The sequence below is a fragment of the Vulpes vulpes genome, chromosome 6, assembly GCF_048418805.1.
Source record: "Vulpes vulpes isolate BD-2025 chromosome 6, VulVul3, whole genome shotgun sequence".
Taxonomy (NCBI): domain Eukaryota; kingdom Metazoa; phylum Chordata; class Mammalia; order Carnivora; family Canidae; genus Vulpes; species Vulpes vulpes.
In genome coordinates, this window is record NC_132785.1 from 50,336,922 (window position 1) to 50,360,834 (window position 23,913).

The window sequence follows — 23,913 nt, forward strand, 5'->3', positions numbered from 1 at the left end:
TAGCATCTAGAATCTAGTGAAGATATAAAGGCTTTGTTCAGAGAAGAGTCTAAATTGCACACCCGGGGTTCAGCCAATGATCTGGAAAATGCTGCCTTCCAAGTTCTTGCCACTCAGCATTGCTCTGGAGCCCCCATCTCCCCAGAACTTTCTTTTGTCTGCTGGGCAAAGCAATTTAGCAACCACCTTGGTTACCTGAGTTTCCATTATAGTGTCTCCTTCCCACCAATGCCCCTTAGCACAGCTTTATTACAAACAAATCCATGGCTCTCTTGAGTAAAGATTTCTCTGTGAGCTGCACATGTAGTTTCTTTATTTAGAGGGAAAAATTATATCAAATGATGCAGATATTTACAAGGTAGAAGGTGAAAAGTCTCTCATTCCCACTTATTACAAAGAATTGGCCAATGTTAAGATAAACTATAATTCCTATAAAAGTTTAAAGAGATTGGAAAATGACAGAAGAGGCTGAGAGCCTTAATATTTAGTATCTTCTTTTGGCTTCTGTCCCCACCATTATCTTTCCTTGTCTCCTTCATTCCAACCACGCTATTCCACACAGGACCTTTGCTCCTTCTCCTTTGAGCTAGACACCAGCTTCCAATTTGTATTTTATGAGGAGTATTAATCTTAAAAGAGGCCATAGCCTAAATTAATGTCTTCTTGGTAGAATTTTAGAGGTGAGTGAGATCATTTAAGACAAGACTCGGTGGGATTTTATTTTTTTTTAAGATTTTATTTATTTATTCACAAGAGACACACAGAGAGGCAGAGACATAGGCAGAGGGAGAAGCAGACTCCATGCAAGGAGCCTGATGTGGGACTCGATCTTGGGACTCCAGGATCACACCCTGGGCTGAACGCAGGTGCTAAACTGCAGAGCCACCCAGGGATCCTCTCTGTGGGATTTTTAAAATGAGGCTATAACATTCGATAATCATTAGTATTTATTAATGAATATTTTGAGTAATATTAAGTACCTTACTTTACTGAAAACTAGGGTTACTCAACTCTGGGGATCCTCTATTTGGGCCAAATATGGTAAATGCAAACACTTATCCATGGACAATATGGCTGACCCCTTGATGGACTTTATGCCTCAATGTCCTCTTCCCCAGATGCCCAGTGAAGCTTTCACTATAAATTTGAGGCCCAAAGGAGAAGGCAGAGGTGACTGAACCATTATCTGTTTCTGTGAAATAGAAAATTGAACTTGATTGTAAGTTTCATTGCCTCCAGGAAAAACAGATTCACTAACTGGTGGAGAATTTTGAACACAGAAGAAAAGAAATGCCCTGGCAACATGAGACTTGGACAGCTACAAATGTAGAAGACATGAATGCTTGACCAACAGGCCTGTGGACTCCCCAAGAGAAGTTCCCTGGAAAGGGGATGGTAACAGTGCTTAAAGGCTGAGGTAAAGTAGACTAAAGCTCCACAGGGGCAGGAATTCCCTTTGTATGTACTTTCTTTGGTGTCCCCAGCAGCTGGCACAGATGGTATACAAGAAATTATTTTGTAGCGGAGTGGCGCCTGGGTGGCTATTAGTTGAGTGTCCAACTCTTGATTTCAGCTCTGGTCGTGATCTCAGGATCATGAGATCAAGCCCCTTGTTGGGCTCCCAGCTTGGCAAGGAGTCTGCTTGAGATTCTCTCTCCCTCTCCCTCTGCTCTTCACCCCTCTCTAAAATAAATACCTAAATATTTTTTTAAGATTAAAAAACATATTTAGGGAAAATTTGTAACATAAGAATGGCACAAGAGATCCTTGTGGTGGGATTGTTCTATATCTTGACCATGATGACCACACAAATCCTCACAAGTAACATTTTATAGAGCTAATGAGGACATATGAAACTGATGAAATATGAATAAGGTTGGTAGATGTATTGATGTCAATTTCCTGGCTGTGATGTTATACTATAGTCACTTAATCTATTACTATTGGAGGAAACTGGGTGTAGAGTATTGGGAGCTCTGTATTATTTCTTACAACTCATATGAATCGACAACAACCTCCAAATGAAAAGTAGTGATGTGAGAAAAAATAAAGCAGTAATGTGAGAGTAAAAACAATCTAAGAGAGGTGATAGCAGTCCAGAATGTAGTAGAATGTGAGTCAAGATAGACTGACTTTGAAAAGCTAAACCCTGTTATTTATTTATTTTAAAGATTTTCTCTATTTATTCATGAGAGACACACACAGAGAAAAAGGCAGAGACACAGGCAGAGGGAGAAGCAGGCTCCACGCAGGGAGCCTGATGTGGGACTCGATCCTGGGACTGCAGGATCACACCCCGAGCCAAAAGCAGATGCCCAACCGCTGAGCCACCCAGGCGTCCCTAAGTTTTTTATTTAAATTCCAGTTAGTTACTTAAGCTAAACTGTTTAAAAGAGAGAAGCCCCTGAGGGAGGAGACACACTAGTCACAAGACAGACACGTGTGTGGAAATCTAGGGGTGGATGCTCCCCAGAGGGGGATAAAGAGAAGTGGAGAGCTATGAGCTTAGTGCTACTTGCCCAGGAGGGAGGAACGCATGATGGGCCCCAAAATACACATCACAAGATAGGGCCCAATGCCATGTAGAGTGAAGAGGGCTCCAGTGACCTGAACATCTGCTGGACATCGTATTTGGCAGAGCCTCTGTGAAGATTCTGGCTGGCCTTATGATTTTCATTCCCAAACTGGGGTTTAGCCAACCATAAAAATGTACAGATGTGTCTACATCTGTCTCTTTGTGTAACCTGTAACATATGGGGACTTTATTTCCTCTTTTCTAGGCTAAACTCCAACCAGGTTTGGGTCCTGACTCGGCTACTATCAATCTATGTTTAACCATATGGGAACACTAGCATTCCCTCACCCACCCACCTCCCATCCATTACCAGTTGACTCCTAAGCATTTCTTAGATCAGTTCACAAGTCTTCAACTTCACTGCCACTTGGTTACAGCAAGCTGGCTCATCCTTCCCCTGGACACATGGAATGGTCTCTTCACTCCAATTCCTCCCCCATCGATAGCCCAAGTGATCCTTGCAAAATAGAAATCTGATTGTGTCGCCTCTCTACTTTGCAGCCTTCCATGGTTTAAGGACCGTTTTAGTCTGCAAACCCTGGCGAATCTGGCTCTAGTTACCTTTACCTGCTCTAGCAAGTGCCCCTCCCCCTTCTCCTTGGACTTTGTTCCGCAAGTACTCTAACTTTTTCACCCAAGAGCCTTTGCATGTGGGGTTTCTTATGCACACAGCCCAGGTGTTCCCAACCTTGGCACTACTGACACTTGTGGCCAGATAATTTTCTTAGGTGGGGGCCATCCTGTGCATTGGAGGATATGCAACTGTAGCATCCTCCCACCCACCATCAGTTGCGACAACCAAAAAATTTCCAGGCATTGCCAACTGGCCCCTGGGGGCTGAATCTCCCCTGGGTGAGAAAACTACTGGCCTAGAGTGATCTCATTCCTCTCTGCCTATCAAATCTCAGTTCAAAAGTCACCTTCCCTGGGAACCCCTTCAGGCAAGATCCAATCTCCCTCTTCTATTATTAATTTTATGACTATTTGATAAGTATTGTTTCTCACGGTTACTACCCACGACATGAGGGCAATGGGCCATGTCAACTTCTACACACCACTGTATTCCCAATGTCTAGGAGATATCTGGCACAGAGCAGGCACTTAGATTTGTTTGAATGAGGGAATGAGTGTGTTTAAGGTCAAATCTGCTGTAAAATCTGCACCCTTCCAAAATCCAAGCTATCATTTAATTTTTTAATAATAAATTTATTTTTTATTGGTGTTCAATTAAGCTATCATTTATTGAGGGTCTACTGGGTCAAATACTTCATTGCCATGAGGGAAGCCTTATTATCCCCATTTTACAGATGAGGAACTGAGGCTTAAACATTGCTAAATGGCTTGCCTATGACATCACAGTGGGAGAACCTGGACTCAAATCTAGGTTTTCTCATCCCAAAGTCTAAGCTGATAGATGTGAATACAGACATGGATGTCCAGTGCTTTGCTGTGGGGCTCAGTCTTTTATCCTGCATATTTTAAGTGAATAATTTGAAATAAATGCAAAGGCCATGCTTAAGAAATAGGATAGAATCAGAACCCCCGGGGGCCCCATCTAGGCAGTAGGCTAAGTCTAAGGATGAAACTTTTAAGAATTACTTACTTTATAAGACTGCATGTAAACAAAGAAGAAATGTAACAAAGAGAGAACAACTGCAAACTGCTTTTCAGGATTTGGGGATTTCACCATCAGGGAGGTGCAAGATGGGGATCAGGACTCAGATTTCTCAAACAGGAAACTACCCCTAACCATGTCTATTTGGACAACCACCCATCCCACCCCCCTACAGTGATCAGTAACAAAAACATTAAAATAAGGGGGAGAACAAGGTGACAGTCTTCCGCTTCTGCCTCTGGTAGAGGGTTGGGATGGAAACCCAGGAAGGAGAAGGTAGGTGCCATCGAAAGGTGGAGAAAGAAGGAAGAGCACCAGTGTGGTGCACTTTCAAGATCTGCAGAGACAGGAGACTGTAGTACCAATCAAACTACTGTTTTCTCTGCAAAGAAGGCAGCTGTGATGGAAATCCTGAGAGATGGAGCTGGAACAGTGCAAGCTAAGGTGATTCCTTCTGCAGGCAGGGCTCCCGGATAGGTGTGTCTTGATTTGACATGAAAGTTTTAGTATCAGTAGAAAAAAAGAATCCTGAAGGAACTTTTACAAGAAATGTTTTTCTTTACTCTCAAAAGGCATGTACTGTTTTAAAGAAAGACATTTGCTTTAAAAACAAAAAAGATCAACAAGCATATAGTGCATCTATTATCTGCCGAGCTGAGTACTGTAGGAACATAAATAAGAATATGACAGCTCTTGCTCCTGAGAGATCTATAAATTGTTACTGTTATTTTGGGACCTTTTAAGAAATGTTTGAAACACAGCACTTTCTTTTCTGATGTATGTCAAACACTAGCACTTTCTTTCCTGAAGTACCTCAAACCATCATAAGTTACGATTTCTAAATTACAATTTGATGCAGACCTGCCCTCCCATCCAAATGTGATTGTAGAGAATTAAATTCATTTCCTTGTGGATCTGTTCATCCTGTTCTCTAAACCTGGATATTCCAGACTGCAACCCTATTACATGGTCCTTGACACCAAAGAGAAGCCACATACTAGAAAGGACGAACTGGTCACTTTGATTTCATTTTAAAGGGAATGGAAGACAAAGTTCACTATTTTGAAAATCATCTATTAAGAGGGCAGTACATTTTTATACCAGTTTGTGTAATAATTTTACTGCATAAGAAATTACAGAGATTGCATAAATCATTAGCTCAACAGTATATATAGAAGAGCAAAACAAAGCAAACATGATTATTCTGATCAAGTAAGAGGAAAAATTTCAAGTCTTAAAAATACCACAAACACCCCAAGTATGACTCCTTTTAAGAGAAAATTTACCTCTTGCATTTTCTGGATACAGTAATGACTGCAGTTCCATTAAGCCAAATGGAAAACTGCTTTACAGCTAAAAACATGAAAAAGCAACTTACATAGATATGTAGCCCTCTTAATACCAGATATAACAAAAACAAAGACTTCAGACTGCCTGCTTTTGCCTAAAGCATGGCTTGAATTTTCTATTAATAGTAACAGCTTAAGTAGAATATGAATACTATATAACTTCCTATGTTATGAAGCTGCACAAATTGGGAGAATCCAAAAATTATTGCAGGAGTGAGTGTCTTCCAATGGGGGGAAAAGTATATAAATATATTAGATGTTAAAACTTCATTCTTCATGCAATTATTTGCCCTGTTCAAAACATAAAAATACAAATAAATATATTTCCTTACAAATGAAGTTTATGGTGTATTGTTAAAAAAATGATTAAAAAAACAAAAATCTCAATTTATTCTTTGTCATTAAATAAAAATTCTAATATACAGACACATTTGATATTTATATAAATTGTTAAGAGTCAGTTTGTCATTTCTTGTTCAGGATTGACATGTAATAGTACTAGTCTCTGTACAACATGGCTCACACCCCAAATGCAGGTTTAATTCCACTGCGAGTCGCTCCAGATAATTTTTTTCTCTTTTTTCTTTTTAATTAAAAAAGATTTTATTCTTGGAATTTTAGAATTTACATTTGAGTTGTCTGAAAAAATACAATTTCAATGCAAAAACCACATCAAGCATTTAAGAGTATATTGCTGGTGCTGTAATCTTTTTGCATGTCTTTGTTTTCATAGAAAAAAAAACCCAGAATAAAATAAACAACACTTAAGACTTTCAAATGGTTAAACATAACCACATAATATTAATGATATGCTTCATGCACACAAACAAAAATGTAGGATAAAGGATCAGACGTTTTTCTTTTGCATTTGTTCCAGCTTTCTTCTTAACAGGCCATAATTCTCCTTAGTTCCTAATGCAGTGGGGTCAAGCTGCAGAGAGATTTCATAGTGTTTTTTGGCCAAGTCTAGATGTCCCCAACGATGATAAAGCACAGCTGAAATAGCAAGAGATGGATTTCATTGGAAATGCTTCTGAATACCTTGAGGTATTCCTAACCACTTGTAAAAAAAAAAAAATCACAGCACCTCTGCAAACAGTTTTCAGAAATTGTTGTTTAAAATAATATTGTCTGTACCACAAACTTTATTTATTACAACCACATTCTCTGGTGATTGTCCGTTTAACCACCTCCTGTTACTCCTGGGGTTCTGCTATGCACTAGACATGTCACTAGACATGACCCATCTACCCAAAGCAACATTATTATATAAAGAAGTAAAAGGAAGAGTACACGAAGGCTGCCATGAAACTTCCAGGAAGTAAGGCTGGATAGGGCTGGAGTCCGCCACTGCTCAGAGCCCTGACCACGCAGAAGCCCAGCATCTGAATAAAAGATTCCCCTATATCTTTTGTCAAAATAATAGCTTGTTTGTTGCTAGCTGGAAATAAGGGCTCTAACATTAAGATCTGCATAAAATGATAACTAAAATCTAATTATTAGAATGATAAAATGTCTGATTATTATTGTGATTTTGTGAGTAAAACCAACTTTTGACATGGGCAGAAGGGTAACTGTTGCCGTTTCATGACTTTCATGATGAGAAGCTACAGAGTCTGTAGGGAACAGATTTGGTAAAAATGTATTCACACGTGAACCATTCTAAACATTGACATTGTTATGCTCTAAAAATCTTAATTATTGCAATGTAAAAATGGAAGAAAGCAATTTTAAGGAATAAATCACTGTAAATGCACTTTTAGCCAAGATATGAGAACACATAAGAACACAGAGGAGACCAGGCTACAGTGGGAGGTCCACTAGGGAAGAAGGGAGAGGACATAAGTTAGATCAGAAACTTCCAAAGTACTTCTTAGTTTAACATTCTAGGATCTTTCACACAAAAGAAGAAAATCAAAGTTTATCAATAAAAAGGGGATACACTGAGTGGGGGATTATTGGAGTTGGTCTAGTCATACAATTATGACTTGTAAATATGACTTACTTAGATACCTTTTTAATGTGTTAATTTCTTAACACACACACACACACACACACACACACACACACACACACACACACACACATCTTAGAACCAGATTATAAAGGCCAATACAGGCTAGATTTGAAAAAAACATTCTCCCAACATTGATTTTACAGAAATGCACACATTTTTTTAAACTTCCACAGGACTTCAATACGATTCAAACTGAAACACTTCCTTACCCAAATTGCCATGGTAACTTGCAGCATTTGGATGAGCTTTAATTGCTTTGAGAAATAAAGCTTCAGATTCCTGAAGAATGATATTAAAAAAAATAAGGTATTAAGGTATTGGACGATGCAAAAGCAACACAGTTTTGCTGTGTATGGTTTTCAGACTTCTTAATGTTCTCCCTTGTGTACCACTGCATCCTTTTCCCAGAAACATTTGGGAAGACTAGGAGGGTCACACCCTGTGCAGAGGTTTGGAAGGGCAGGCAGGGCACTGTGCAGCAGGACAAAGGTGACAGGACAGCAGTGAGGGGAAGATGGGCAGTGGGAAGCAGTGGTAGTCATAGAGAGAGGATGGATATGCAAATGAGCGCTGCCACTTGCCTCCCTGAGGAGGGTGGGATTTTGCTACTTACTTCAAGTAGCAAGATCCCAGGGTGCAGTGGAGGATGAGCCAAAGTCAAATGACCAGGAAAGGGCTGGGCTGCTAAGGACACCCACAAAAGTATCATTTTCAGTTAGCATCAATAAACTCATTTCCAGGTTTCTTAAGGGAGGAGCTTGGGGCCAATTTAATCTCCCCCAAGAACTCACAACCTTCTCAGCAATCCATAAGTAGCCCATTCAGCTGGAAAAAATAAGCAGAGAGAATGACGGTTTGACAGCCATCTGTCATCTAAGCAGTCACAGTACTGCATGTGACCATGAACAAATGCCCCTGATGGGCGCGAACCGATTCTTCTATAGACTTGCATTTCCTTCAAACAGTGCTCACTTTCAATCGGGTTGCTATGGGGCATGGCCAAGTGTCTTCTTACCTGATCATTATGGGACCATGGCTGCCTGGGTAGTCCCATTCTACCATAATACTGAGAAATAAAGATGCCTAACTGTTCTTTGTTGACACCTGCTGGGGTAGCTATTCACACCATCTACATTTGTGTTCCTAAAGGGCCACGTATGTGTTAGTGAGTATCAAACCCTAATCTAAATCAACTAAAGTTGGTGGTTCAGGGATGAGTTTGCTCTTTCGAGCTGCACCTTCTGTGAATTTCCAGGGGGAGCTTCCCACATCTAGGATCACACATCTTATAAGGTATAGAAAGACTGAATTCCTTGCCCAGAGATGGCCTCGGGAACTCCTGAGAAGCAGGCTGGACCCTTGGGAAAACATCTTTGAAACCAGAATCTTTTAGAGAAAGCTGGCAAAGGAAAATTTGTATTTTGGGAATGTCATCCAGAAAGGACTGAATGAATGAAGATCTCAGGCTAACATACAAGATGTCAGCAAATATCACTACCAGAACTCAGTCAATGACTATGGTCCAAGTTAGAATAGCTGAAACTCCTTTGAGGCAGTGTAAGGTTCTCTTGCCATGTTAGGTATGCTGGAAAAAAAATTAAGGATTGTAGAGATTTGTAGCTATGCTCTAAGTAGCTATTCTTTCTGATGATTGTCCATTATCATTTAACCTAAAATCTGAGAAATAGGAAGGGCAGGGAATCTAAATCGACTTTAAAACTTATTTTCTTTCCTTATCTTAGGCTCAGCATCCTGGCCTAGACAATGAGGATGCAAAATGTATAGAAAAAGTAGGAGACCCATTTCTCCATTCTGCTCTATGGAGTATTGTCTACTTTATCTAGAAAAAAATGAACAAGTGAACTAGAAGCCAAATTTCGGTCACATTATTAGGATTCTAGTTTATAGACTGTGGGATGATAGAAATAAATCAATACAATGGTTACATAAGCTGTATCTTGAAAATGACTGGCTGTAGCTGGTGGCTGGACACTTCTGAGCCATCTTAGGTTGACAAAGATGGCTGAAAAGGTCAATGGAAGGGAAAACCATAAACCTTACCTTCTTCCCCCAGCTCTACACAGGTAAACCCATAAAAAAACAAAAATTAACCCCCTCAAAAAGCTTCTCTAGGGGCACCTGGGTGGCTCAGTCGTTAAGTGTCTGCCTTCAGCTCAGGTCATGATCCCGAGATCCTGAGATCAAGTCCCAAGTTGGGTTCCCTGCTCATTTGAGAGCCTGCTTCTTCCTTCCCCTCACCCCCTGCTCATGCTCGTGCTCTCGCGTTCTCTCTCTCTCTCTCTCTCCCTCCCAAATAAATAAAAATCTTTAAAAAAAGCTTCTCTGGAGCAAAATCTAGAAACGTTATATGAAGCTATTAAACTCTCTGATATATTTTTTAAAGATTTTTATTTAAAGAAATTTATTTATTCATGAGAGACCCAGAGAGAGAGAGAGTGAGTGAGAGAGAGAGAGAGAGAGAGGCAGAGACACAGGCAGAGGGAGAAGCAGGCTCCACGCAGGGAGTCTGATGTGGAACTTGATCCCGGGACCCCAGGATCACGCCCTGGGCTGAAGGCAGGTGCCAAACCTCTGAGCCACCCAGGGATACCCTCTCTGATATTTAAAAATGAGAGACGTGCATGAAATATCTTACTTTTGTTATGGAAAACTGTGCTGATAATGGTATCTGATGAACAGAGGAGAACTAAATAACATGGAATAAACATGAATTAATCACCTTCTTTAGATCTAGTGTGATCAGAATCACAGCTCCAGATTCCGAAAGAAAATCCTTCTGTCACAAGGGATTAAGGCACTGCTTCTGGAAGTGTGTTTTCTGTAACATCTGTGTTTAGAAACCCAGGATCCTAGTTAAAAGTCCTAGCCTCTGTACCCCACCAACTGAGATAGAATCTCTTGTGGGGAGGAATCTGGGCAACTGCATCAAACACACTCCCCCTCACTGGTTCTGATAAATAAAGTTTGTGATCATGGGTGTTACTAACACTGAGTCCCTTTAGAGGCACAGGCATCGGCCCCTTCTGATTCACAGTCACTCCTGGCCAGTCCTGGAAGCCTGGTCAGAATGAGCCCTGATCTTGTATCTTGTGGTTCCCTTGGTCAGACACTTCCAGGGCCTTGAGAATGACCTACAACGTAACTGTAGATGAGGAAAAACCTGGAAGCAGCAAGAACTAGTCCTATATTCCCCATGGGCTGTAATTCTTTTACTGCAGAAGACGGCATCAACAAATAAACCAGGGCTCCAGCCTGACAGCAAGGAAGAGCATCAAAGGGCTTTGTGCCAGAGTGGGGGCTGGGGCATCTGCTAGGAGGAGCTGTCACTGTCTCTTCTGTGGTCTTCTCCTCCCCTCCCCATGTTAGAGCAACGGTAATGAACTCTGATGAGAAAAGACATGAAGTCTGACCCTGCAAATCCATCTTTTGGGCAACTTCTCTAGGAAGCAAATTGACCAAGCCACACTGGTGCCCTGCCCTTGCTCTTTTGGCCTGATTTGGAATTTAACTGGGCAGAAGTAACATTTATGGCTTCTGTCAGATGTTGGCATTAATTGCAAGAAATCTCAGCCTGCAGTTTACACACCTTGTATTTCTGGGACTTCCCCAGCACATTTGCCAGCGAGAACATCAGAGAGTGATCGTTAGGTATTAATTCCAGTGCCTCTCTTCCAACTGCTTCAGCTTGGGCTAAATTACCTGTGAGGAAACCATAGAAAAGCTTAAAAAAACATGTTAACATTCTACTGGTAGTTCATTCTGTCTCTCAAACAGTTATTATGTGCATTGTACACAATGATTATGAATAATTCCTTAAGAAAATCAATGAAGAATGCATAACACATGTACACATACAATATATATACAACAGACATATATACAACACATACACAACACACAAACACACGACACACAACACACACATATGCACTATACACAACACATATACATACACACAACACACACATGATAAGATCAGTTGCAAAACCACTGCAGTCCAGCACAATTCTGACATAATATATAAACAGCCTTTGATTAAATGCTATAAAAGCATATAAAACCTAGTTTTAATTTTTCCCCAGATACCAGTTATTCCTAAATGAGAAAACAAGTCTGTAGAATAAGAGTAACCATAGTAACACTTTAATAACTGAGTATTTATCATGTTGAAGTACACATTTTATACCTCCATTAGAAACAAGTGTGTATCTTTTCTCCACACTGCTTAGATGGCTCACTGGCTTGAAATTCCGCCAAATTAAAACTGTCATTTCTTACTGAATACTTGGATTTTCAAAAGAAGGGGAGTAGAGTAACTTTCAGTCCACAGAGCTAAGATCCTGGCTGAGAAACCACATCAAATCTGTTAGCATTAGATCTAAAATAGGAATCCATGGCTCTCAGTGTAGGTTTGAGGGCATCTCCTTTAAAAATAGTCTGTGAACTTTAGAGCACGGACCTCGCATTTATTAACCCAAAAGCCATTATTGATCACTTTTGGGTACCTCCAGCACCCTAGATGATGGACAATGCTAGATGACAGGCTCCAGGAGAAATGAGATCCTAGCACCCACCTTCCCCCATGGCTCAGCACTAATTCTAAGTGCACCATTTCCCCACACATACATATTTGCCGAAGGAAACTCTGTTTTCTAGAAGAATAATTTTTGTCATGTAAAATATTATCCCATGTTAATTCTTTTTAACTCATACACACTAGAGAAAGAATGTACATTTAATCTGCTGATTATCCAATGGCACTGTGGCACAGTGTCCTCTGAATTATGCAAGGCGCCTTTCTGTACCTGTGTTATCGAGGAGTATGATCATGTTGTTCCAAGCCAAACTGTGTTCTGGCTTCAGCACGGTTGCATTTCTCCACGCGTTCAGTGCATCCACATGGCGATTTAGATCTGCATACTGAAAATAAAGCACGGCCCTTAAATATCAGTATTTCAATGTCATTGCTTCCTCTAAGACATAACCAAAACCAAACCCCAAACTAAACAAAGCCTAACTTGTGCTTACTGAGCTTCTAAGTTTTCATATTAACTCATTTGATCCTCAAAATATCTCACTGAAGTAGATAACTAGCCCCATTTTACAGATGAAGCAACTGAGGCACAGAGAAATTAAGTCATTTGCTCAAAGTTACACACCTAGAAATGGGAAAGAAGGATTGAGCACCAGGTAGTCTAGTTCCTGAGCCTACAACCTCTTAACTGTAATTCATAATTTATTGATTCTAGGTGTCAAATAATATTTGAGATTCCTGGAGAGAGAAATTAAAAATCTAATCATTACTTTTTCTAGAAAGACCACATAGTTTACCTTTGATAAGGTATTATTTAAAGGGGTAAAGAAAATATTTAATGTGATTAACAGCTACATGTGTCAAATTCATCTTGTGATGATGCTCTGGGTAGGCTCTTCCTGCCTACATCTAAGCAACATCCAAAATGAGTGTGTTAGACATACTTTTAGTAAATTCCTTGGAATATGAAACCCCTTGGCAATTTTTTAAAAAAGAAGTTTATTTTTAAGTAATCTGTACACCCAACGCAGAGCTTGAACTCACAACCCTGAGATCAAAAGTCACATGCTCTATAGACTGAGCTAGCTAGGCACCCCTGCATTGGCAATTCGAAGCCTGTTTGCCTCCTTTAGGAAGGAGAGAATTATCTGTTGCTTTCTTTTTTTTTCCCCCAAAGATTTTATTTATTTATTCATGAGACACACAGAGAGGCAGAGACAGAGGCAGAGGGAGGAGCAGACTCTCTGTGGAGAGCCTGATGTGGGGCTCAATCCCAGGACCCTGGGATCACGACCTGAGCCAAAGGCAGACGTTCAACCACTGAGCCACCCAGGTGCCCCTATCTGTTGCTTTCTTTTGAGAGGGTACATTGTTTAACACTGATGACAACGCAAAATGGTGGCTCTCACTTTGCAGTTAATAAAAGCACTCCAAGTGAGGAAGTGATAGATTTTTTTTAGCAGGTGAACTTCTTGCAGTCTTTCACTCAGTTCAAATGCCCATCTGATTTGAATGAACTTATTTCCTTTGCCTCTGTCTGCAAAAACTAGAAATGATAACGATTTATTGGACTTGAAGGCAATTTCCTTCCTTACTGGCAAGTCTTTTTATTAGACAACAGAAACATCCTGACTTTCGCTCTGACTCACACAGCAAACAGGTGGCATATTAGGTAAGGAAAGGAAAGGTTTAATTATGGGACCACCTCGGTGGCTCAGTGGCCCAGTGTCAGCCTTTGGCTTAGACTGTGATCCCAGGATTCTGGGGTCGAGTCCTGCATGGACTCCCCACAGGGAGTTTGCTTCTTCCTCTGCCCATGTCTCTGCCTTTCTCTGTGTGTCTCTCATGAATAAATAAATAAAATCTTAAAAAAAATTTTTAAAGAAAGGTTCAATTATGGAAACCTTATGGATATCCATTTGCTAATGATGTTGTCAGATTTTCCATGAGACTCAAAACTCAAATCACGATATTTCACCCCATAAGTGAGGAAAAGATGTGAAAAGTTCAAAAAGTAAAATAATTTAGGGTGCTAGTTATACCAACATTTAGTTGCTTATATTTGACTTTCCACTGATTTCTTGGTCCATTCTCTCTTGCAAGTAACATGCATCTGAATCAGTTGGGACAAAATCTGTGGCGACATTCTTTCTAACACACAGGGGCAAGCCAACATAACATCATGTACACAACAACAAAATTCTTCACATATTTTATTCTTTCTTCTTATTATTACTATTTCCTGAAGAACAACAACAGACTAAATCAGGTAAAATTTACTTTACTTTTGTATTGTTTCAAACTTCCCCTTCTGTAGCATCTATATTTCAGGGAAATATAGAGAAAAACAGTGATTTGGCCAGAACTACCCATGCAGAAAGCAGACAGGTAATGCACACATTATTTACATATTAGCCTCATGCCCATCCTTCTATACTTTGCAAAATGCATTTCTCAGGGTCCTTTGCCACTTTGCTCCTTGCTAGCTTTCTGCCACAGGAGTCACAGATGACATCAGATGGTTGGAAGAGATATCCTTTCCCTCACTCTCACACTGTCCCTTCTTTCCCTTTGTAGTGCATCTGAAGGAGCTATGTCCCCCTCACCCCAACTTCACAGTTCCAGGCTGGAAGCAGTGGTCCTCCTTGATGATATCAGCTCCTGGGATTACAGGGGCTCCCTTCTCTGAGCCCTATGTTTTGGTGGTACCACTTCCTTCTGTTTGTTTCCTACAGGGTTTCCTTATACTCTCACAGTTAACATCATGGCTAGACAATTGTGAGAAGGCTAGAAGAGCAGAAATGGAAGGAGTTCCCTAAGTTAAAATACTTAGCATAGGGGCACCTAGATGACTCAGTTGGAAAACATGCAGCTCTTGATCTTGAGATTGTGAGTCTGAGCCCCACATTGGGTGTAGAGATTACTTAAATAAACAAACAAACTAAATAAATAAAATAAAAATAAGATACAATACTTAGCACAGTTTCTGTTTTCCTGAATGGCTCCTGATTGATACAATCAGTCCTTGCATAATGAATCACCTCTAATAATATCTCCAGTCACTATTACTGAAATTCTCTAATAGTAACATGTCCCAAATAAGCCACTTTTTCTCAATTTTCTATTTTACAAGGAAACTGCATTACATCTCCTTCTCATTCAGTGCAGAAATCAAAGCATGTTTCTGCCTCTTGTTACTAAAGAGTGACTAAGGAGGATTTTTAAAAAGAAAATTTTAAGTTATTAGGTTCATCTTATTCATCAATATATAAATGTGTTGGTTGAGCTGTTAAAGATTAAGCTCTTAATGCTTTTAAGCTGTCAAGCAGGCAAAAGCTGGATAATTAAACAACAATGGAAAGCAAAATCTTTATATAAGCAAGAACAGTTGGCAGAAGGGAACACAGGAAGATCATTTCACAGTAGCATAATTAGTAAACAATATACAGAGAGAGTGGTACCAGGTCTAATATACTTTTTTTTTTTGTCTAATATACTTAATACTACAGATGATATTCTACATGAAAGTGGGAAGGACTTTCCAAGGACTAGAGCCCATGGATAAAATCCTGACTTTTATAGTCTGTTTCCCTTTCTTAGGACCTGTTAGAGGGCGTACTTAGCATAAATTCTCTATTTCCCAAACCCCACAGAATTGCAGTGACAGGCCGTTACTAGGGGAAGGAAACAGACTGCCAAGCATTAGAGCCTTAAGTGTGACCTAGAAGACTGAGGCAGATACACTCACTTTGCAAACAATAACCTAGAAAGCTACCTCCGAAACAGAAGAAAAAAAATGAAAGAACTCATATGGATATCAAATATAATGTCATGCAAGTCCTAGTGTAATAGGCACAGTCAATAGAAACAGTAATCCCTGCAAGTGTTCAGATAATACCCAACCTGCTCACATCCCTCATTCTTACTTCATTGACTTTGGAAGGATCCACCCTGCCTTGCATGTGGTTGAAGTTTTTGGTCTCTACTTGTATCACTGTGGTGAAGTTTTACTGTCTCCCTACCCTCTGCCCCAGAGAGAACAATGTACAGGATCAAAATATGCCATCCCAAATATACTGGTCTGACATAAGGATTATTGCATTAAAGACATTTGAGATTCGACAGATGCAGAAAGAAGCCTTCATGGAGCTTCCCTTATCTGACTAAAAGCAGAAACAGAGACATAAGGGCTGCCATATGCCCCCTTCTCCTGGGGGCATTTTATGGCCATGAAGAAGGACCCACACAAACCTTAGTTTCCATATGTATTTACCTTCTGACAGTTTGCCACCCTTGGAAACCTAAAATCTCTTCCTTTCTCTTGTCACTTATTTACAAATGTATTGTTCTTTGTTAAGATGCTATAGAAGCCCACATTCTAACCACCCCTTTGAGTGGTTTTTCCCATCACTGTTTTTCCCATGTGTATGCACAATGTATGTGTTAAAAAATTGTTTTTTTTCTCTTGTTAATCTGTCTGTAGTCAGTCTAATTTGTAGGGCCCCAAAGAAAGAACATAAGAGGGTAAGGTTTTTTATTGTCCTTCAACAGCTTCTCACTAGAATAATTTCAGCTTTCCTCAAATCTTAGGTTTCATAGAGAAATCTATTTCAACATCAATGTATGTAACTAGATCATAAAGCACAGAATTTTAAAATGTAAAAGGAAAATAGAAATGTGGGAAAGGTTGAAAGGCTCTGAAGAAAGTTATATGGGACAACAGGATTCACCTGCCATCAATTTTCCTTGTTTAAACACCTTGCTGTTGCATGGATTCAGTCACATTACTGCCACCTTCCTCTGAGCACAGGAAGAAACAATTCCTCTTTTCCACACTAGAGCATCTATATAGAGATGGTATCTTCCCAGGGTATATCCTAACTGAAACATGTTTTTTATTCTTTGAATAATAAACACACAAGCCACTTCACTTTAAAATGTATAACACGTACAGTACCTGTCCATTTAAAGTGACATATACATAGTGGGAGAGGTAAAACCTCACCATCATTAGCCACACGTTCCTACCACTTAGTTTCCTCCCTTCATAAAATTCTGCCTCCATGACACCCACAATCATGGCTACCCGATCCATAAACAGCAGTTTAGACCACATACATTCCCATCATGCTAAGAACTGAACCCTGGATTTTCAATAATCTTCAAGCAATTCATGATTTCCAAGTTGCCCTCCCCAAACAGTCTCTTCTGCTCTGAGCTGGTTGGTCTGTCTTCTCAGGGCTCAGATAGATCTTCCCAAATATGGCCAACAATATGGTATTGGAATGACTGGAGAATTTTGTTGGTTTGCTTTGTAAATGTGGATCATCCATGGAGCCTCTGATTCCATAAATCTGAGATGGGGTAGAAGGACTTAGTATTCAACCAGTTTTAGAAACCACTGGTTTTGCTAACACAAGGACTCCATAAAACCAAGAAGTTTCAGGACCCTTAAAGTGAGGATAAACAGGTATCTCTTTAAAACAACTTTGATGTAATCCTACCTGTGAGGCAAGTCTGGAGGAAATCTGGAAAATTATGTCTAAACTTCTTTTCTTTCTTTTAAAAAGATATTATTTATTTGACAGAGAGAGCAAAGCATGTGCACACGTGAACACACAGGTAGGTGGAGCAGGAGGCAGATGAAGAGGGAGAAGCAGGCTCCCTGCTGAGCAGAGAGCCAGACATGGGGCTTGATCCCAGGACCCTGGGATCATGATCTGAGCTGAAGGCAGATGATTAACTGACTGAACCACCCAGCCACCCCTCTAAACTTCTTTTAAAAGTTACATCATTATATATGTATTCCAGTTTGGCTAAAATGAGCAAACCCTTTTTCCCTTAACAATTTCATTTAATCGGGCAGCCCCTGTGGTGCAGCGGTTTGGCGCTGCCTGCAGCCCGGGGTGTGATCCTGGAGACCCCAGATCGAGTCCCGCGTCGGGCTCCCTGCATGGAGCCTGCTTCTCCCTCTGCCTGTGTCTCTGCCTCTCTCTCTCTCTGTGTCTATGAATAAATAAAATCTTGAAAAAAAACCCCAACAATTTCATTTAATCAAACTGAATATATTAGGAACATATGCAGTTAGTTTCTTAAAATAAAATTAAAGGCTTAACTGAAGGGAGAATATAATCATTCTTATTTAAGGAATTTTGCTGTTTGTGGGTCTTTTTTCTCCAGCCTTACAGAGATATAACTGGCATAGAACCTACATAAATTTAAAGTGTACAACGTAATGATGTGATAAATGTGTATATTGTGAAATGATTACCACAATAAGGCTAGTTATACCACCTCCATCACCTCACAACATTGTGTGTATGGTTCTTCATTAAGAAAATCCAGAGCTCTAAGGATTAAGCTGTGCATCCTCATGGAGGTTTTTCAGTAGCAATAACTGGATCCACATCATTTACCAATGCATGTTTTCAGATTTTAGGATTACTGAACTTATTGTTTTAGCTATTGTTGTAATATTTATTTGAATAAAAAAATAAAGTATAAGAAAAGACAATCAGGAGCAATCAGATCTTTAGCAGTAACTAAAAAAAGGAAGTCATTATGGAACACATTCTTTCTTGTTTCCTTTGGAGAATCTGGAGGCCCTTTCAAATAAATCCCTCTGAGCTTTCTTTTACAGGAAGAACAGTTAGTATGAATGTCTAGGGATGTGGGGAGCTGTCCTTGGAAGAAGGAGAAGATGGAAACTCAGAAACCACATTATGGGTTTGTTTTTTAATCTCTGCTTTTATTCATGTTTTAAAAACAAAGAAACTGATGTTTATCAGGAAGTGACCCTCAGAGTACTGTTTTACAGGGCACAAGGGACATGAAAAAATTCTAATTTATTCCTTGGTGTAACCTGTTGCCTTTCAGATAACTTAAACTTGGCTAAGTCAAGCTGAATTGCTCTCTAATTAGAGCTTAAGAAGTTACAGACAAGGAAATCAAATAGTTACCTTCAAGTGATAAGCATATCACTTTATAAGATGTAGGGTGCTAGCATTCAATGTTGCTTCTATCATTTTATTATAAAAAGGAAAAACCAAGCCTTTCTTCTGCAGCCATAGGACACCTAACACTTACCAGACGCCCAAGGTTGTAGTAACAATCTGGGTACTTCCTTCTGTGTTTGATTGCAGTCCGGTAACTCTGCTCGGCGGCTTCAAAACGTTTCAGGCTGTTCTGAACTATGCCTAAATTCATCCATGCGGCGGCAAAGTCTGGTCTAGAAGAGCATTTTTTAAATGAAAAGAGAAAGAAAAGAAAGGCTTAGACCCCAGAATGCAGGAGTCCATCTCTTTGCCGTTAGCGTAATTATAAAAACCAATGCTTACTGTATTTGTACAGCCAAAGAGAGCAGCTCTTCCGCTTCCTGCAGCTCATTCCTTTCTTTTAAGATGTTTCCAAGATTATTCATGGCATGTACATACTTAGGATTTAATCTGAAAGCAGAGAGAGAAACCGAGCTGTCTGTAAATGCTCAGTAGTTAGTCTTCACTAAATTGTCAGGAATTGGCAAAGAAATTTAAAGTTGGGGTCTTTTTAAATCCTAGACAGTTAAAACAAGACATGGGTATAAATGAGACAAGTAGCTTGCAGTACCTCACAGCTTCCCGGTAATATCTGATGGCGGCTGTTTGATTGCCCTTGTCAGCCAGGTTCTTGCCAACATTGTAGTGAACCTGAAAATACAGATAAAAACTTGGCCATCAGCCGATAGGCTTCTTTGTTCAGAGCAGGGATACCTATTATGGCTTCTAACTGAAAAGAAAAACTAAAGGTTAAAGAAAAAAAAAAAAAAACGAACAAAATCCCACCAGAGCTTTGGCTAAAACCCTACAGAGGGCAGGCCACCCTGTAAAAAAAGAAAAAAGAAGGACAGGGTGCAACAAGCAGTTATCACTCAGGACAGAAGGATATTTAACTTAAGAAAACTCAAAAATTACAAAGCGGGCTGGTCTTACTGCTAAACCCTCAGTCCCCCTCCTCCCAGATGCCCATCATCCTCCATGAGGGCTGAGATGCAAAATCCAACCACACATAGCTGTGAGAGGAAAAAACAAGGATTCTGCATTTTAACTACAGCCCTTTCTTGTAGGACACCTTTCTTCTGTAGCATTGCAAACATCCTAGTTTATGCTAATGAAATTCTAACACCCTTGTTCCTTCAGGTGATGCCTGTGGTGACTGCCCAGGCACTTCTGGCAATTAGAGACACAGGGGCGAGCAAACCCATCAGATCCCTGCCTCTTGGAGCCCCAGCTGTGGGTGAAATGACCCTCCTGGAAGGTGTGTCACTAGAAGGCGCCTGGGGCTATGGAGGAAGGGGAGTTCCCAGGGTGGCACCTGGTCTGGGTGGGAGAAGGCTGTCCTGCCACAGGGCCTTCCCTCCAGCGGAGATCTGCAGGGGGTCACCAGGTGAGGGGCTGGAATGAGTGTGCAGGGCAGAGCAGTCAATGGGCAGGGAGGAAGCCAGTGTGTTCAGTTGGTAATTACAAGAAGCCCAGTGTCGCTGGAGTGCAGAGGGCAAGGGAGAGCAGGCAGGAGGGCATGGGGGAATAGGCTGCACAGGGAACCCCAAGCAGTGATGGGTCTGGTTTAGTCTTTGCCCAGAAGCAGTAAAAGACCAGCACAAGGTCTGTAGGTGTGTGAGTTTCTGAGGGCTGCCAAACAAAATACCAAAATCTGGGGCCTGGGGATGCTAAGACAACAGACGTGTATTCCCTCATCATTCTGGAGGCAGATTAGTGGCAGCAAGGTTGATTTCTACCAGAGGCTCTGAGGGAAAAGGTATTCCGTCCTTCTCTCCTGGCTTCTAAGGATCGCTGGCAATCCTTGGTGTGCCTTGGCTAGCAGCTGTGTCGCTCCAATCTCTGCCTGTCTTCACGCGGTCTTCTCCCCGTGTGTCTGTGTTTCTTTATAAGGTCATATTGGATTAAGGGCCCACCCTGTACCACTAAGAACTCATCCTACATCTTGATGACACCTGCCAAGGCCCCCATTCATAGGTACCAGGCGTGAGATTTGAACATATCTTTTTTTCGGGGGCACAATTCAACCCATAAGCACGGCCAGGTGTAGGAGGGTGGCAGGTCATAATCAGAGTTAGGTTTATAACAAATCAGTCATGCTGTGGGAGACACGTGAGTGGGGAAGCAGCAGGTAGCAGGGGTCCAGGGAGAGCCCAGGGCAGCAGGCCCAGGAAGGGAGGACAGCTGATTGAACAGGGTGGTGGTGAAAGAGCATAGGAATTTCAAGAACACTGTGGGAGCAAAGGGCAGAGAAACTGGTGATGGATTAAGAAGAATGGGGAAAGCAGGTAAAGAATGAACTCGAGGTTTCTAACTTGCACAACCTGAATGATATGATGGCTTTGCAGGGAGATAGGAGAGGTGGCTAGGCTTGCTTGGGGGGATAGGAATCAGGCTGATTTTGAAATCCCTGGAGAACTCAAGTAGAGAGATCAAGGTGGCCACCTGAGCTCAGGAGAGGAGCAGGCTGGGGACACCAATGTGGCAGGGAGGCTGAGGTGGTACAGCCACAGGTCCTGTGATCATGTGGAGCAAGCCAGCCAGGAGAGGAAGAGATCCCATAAGACTTTCCTGTTTCAACCTCTCTAATCAAACTGCGAACTGGGGATAATATAGCAGCAGCAGGAGAATGAAGTGATGAAATGTTCCAGAACTAGAGAGAACTGTGGGTCCCACCACATCATGACACTCTACATGTCACTATGTTCTCTTTGAAATGGCTAATTTAAAAAGGTATTTAATAGTGACCATCTTATTCTAAAAAACACATGGGAAGTTTTTTTTAAATTTTTAATTAAAATTATTTTTAAATAAACATAACTTTAAGGTTACCATCTTTTTAAAAAATTTTTAATTAAAATTAGTTAATTTAAAATAAACATAACTTTAAGGTTACCATCGTAACCACTAGAAAGAGTATAGTTTTATTTGAGTGTAGTTAGCACACAATGTTTCATTAGTTTTGGGTGTATAGTTCAGTAGGGTTGAGTGCATTCCCACTATTGTGCAACCCATCTCCAGAACTCTCCTCATCTTGCATATTTGAAAGTCTGCACCCATTACACAGTTAACTCTATTTCCCCCTCTCCCTAGCACCTGGCAGCCACCATTCTACTTTGTTTCTATGAATTTGACTATGCTAGATAACTTCCAGAAGTGTAAGCATACAGTATTTGTCTTTTTGTGACTGGCTTGTTTCACCTAGCGTAATGTCCTCAAGATTCATTTACATTGTAATAGGTGCCAGAATTTCCTTCCTTTTCAAGGCTGAGTAATATCCCATTGTGTGCACATACTACATTTTGTTCATCCATTCATCTGCTGACAGACCGTTTTGGCTTCTGCCTTTTGGCTACTGGGAACTATGCTGCTAAAAACATGTGTGTTCATACATCTCTTTGAGATCCTACTTTCCTTTTGGGTATCTACGCAGGAGTGGAATTGCTGGATCATATGGTCAATTATATTTTTAATTTTTTGAAGAACTAAAATGGTCAACTTTATGAGAATTTTGCCTCACTGTAAAGGAAGGGAGAATAAGGAGATAATTTTTAAATGATTGAAGAGGGTGGTAAAGTTAACTAGAAGAAACTGGACTCAGAGTTGCAAAGCTACCAGAAATTCTCAGGTCAGTTTAACTTGAGGGCCCCCGGGGAGGCCAACCGATGGGCATTTTTCTCAACTGTACATGGGCTCAGAAAAAATTACAAGGAAAGGGGCTGGGACCCAAAATGATGCTGGGGCAGCAGAATCACAGACTCACAAGGACTATTGTCAGAAGTATTTATGGACACTCCTCTTAGAGGCTTATGATGCATAGGCCAATAGCAACCTCAGACGAGATGATGCCAGAGAAATTCATTCAAATCAGATGTGTTCAGTGTGGCTCATGACAACAGTAATTCTGGAAGCTGCACATATTGAGGGTTACCACAAGCCCGGTGCCAGGCTGGCACCATATACATATGTGACTTCTCTGCATGGCAGCCTTGCCACATGGCTATCCTTCTGAGTTGGGGACTGCTGTGGCATCATCAAGCATCTCACCCAAGGGATGTGGTGCTGAGTCTGAAGCCAGGCTTCCAAACCTGTGCTTTTCTCACTATATCACACCTATCTATGAGGGCACTGGGTGAGGATGGGGCCAGGGCCAGCTGCTTGAAATGATTTCTTGACCCACTCATTCATGCCATCTGTTATTTTTCTTAAAGTAAATCATGTTTCTTGTTGCATGTTAACAGCTGAATTGTATCCCACTCCCACCTTATATTCGCCTGCTGAAGTCCCGACCCCCAGTACCTCAGAATGTTACTGTATTTGGAGACAAGACTTTTAAAGAGAAAATTAAGTTGACTTGAGGCCATTGGGGTGGCCTTGATCCAATCTGACCTTTGTCCTTGTAAGAAGAAGAGATCGGGACACAGAGAGATATCAAGGACACATAGAGGACAGACCGCATGAGGACATCAAGAGAGTAGAAGCCTCAGGAAAAAACAACCCTGCCAACACCTTGATCTTGGACTTCTGGCCTCCAGAACTGTGAGAAAATAAATGTCTCTTATTTAAACAGCCAATTAATATATCATGAAATACGGTAATGGTTTAAGCGCATTTCAAGTAGCATCACATTGAATATTTCAAAAACCCTTCTGGAAATATAACCACATCCTTCCGTATCAATCTTAACCTACAGTTACAGCTTGTCTTCAAAAATAGTAGTATTTCTGGAAGGGTATGGTACAGTGCGATGTTCTTTTAAGCACATACA

At 40.8% G+C, this 23,913-nt stretch overlaps 1 protein-coding gene across 12 annotated transcripts in view; it reads right to left on the minus strand.

Moving 5' to 3' along the window:
• Positions 1-5,248: 5,248 nt before the first annotated feature.
• Positions 5,249-23,913, minus strand: part of TMTC4 (transmembrane O-mannosyltransferase targeting cadherins 4) — a 64,889-nt gene continuing 46,224 nt past the window's right edge. For 10 of the 12 annotated variants that reach the window (XM_026003706.2, XM_072760956.1, XM_072760959.1 and 7 more), the window contains exons 12-18: positions 19,717-19,796; positions 19,449-19,556; positions 19,198-19,339; positions 12,383-12,497; positions 11,164-11,276; positions 7,766-7,835; positions 5,249-6,535 (exon numbers count right to left, since the gene is read on the minus strand). In XM_026003706.2, coding sequence (XP_025859491.1) covers positions 6,387-6,535; positions 7,766-7,835; positions 11,164-11,276; positions 12,383-12,497; positions 19,198-19,339; positions 19,449-19,556; positions 19,717-19,796 — 777 coding nt within the window. In that variant the 3' untranslated portion in view covers positions 5,249-6,386. Of the gene's footprint in view, positions 6,536-7,765; positions 7,836-8,169; positions 8,382-11,163; positions 11,277-12,382; positions 12,498-19,197; positions 19,340-19,448; positions 19,557-19,716; positions 19,797-23,913 lie in introns of those variants that run through there. The other 2 variants (XM_072760961.1, XM_072760960.1) reach the window with 1 other exon arrangement.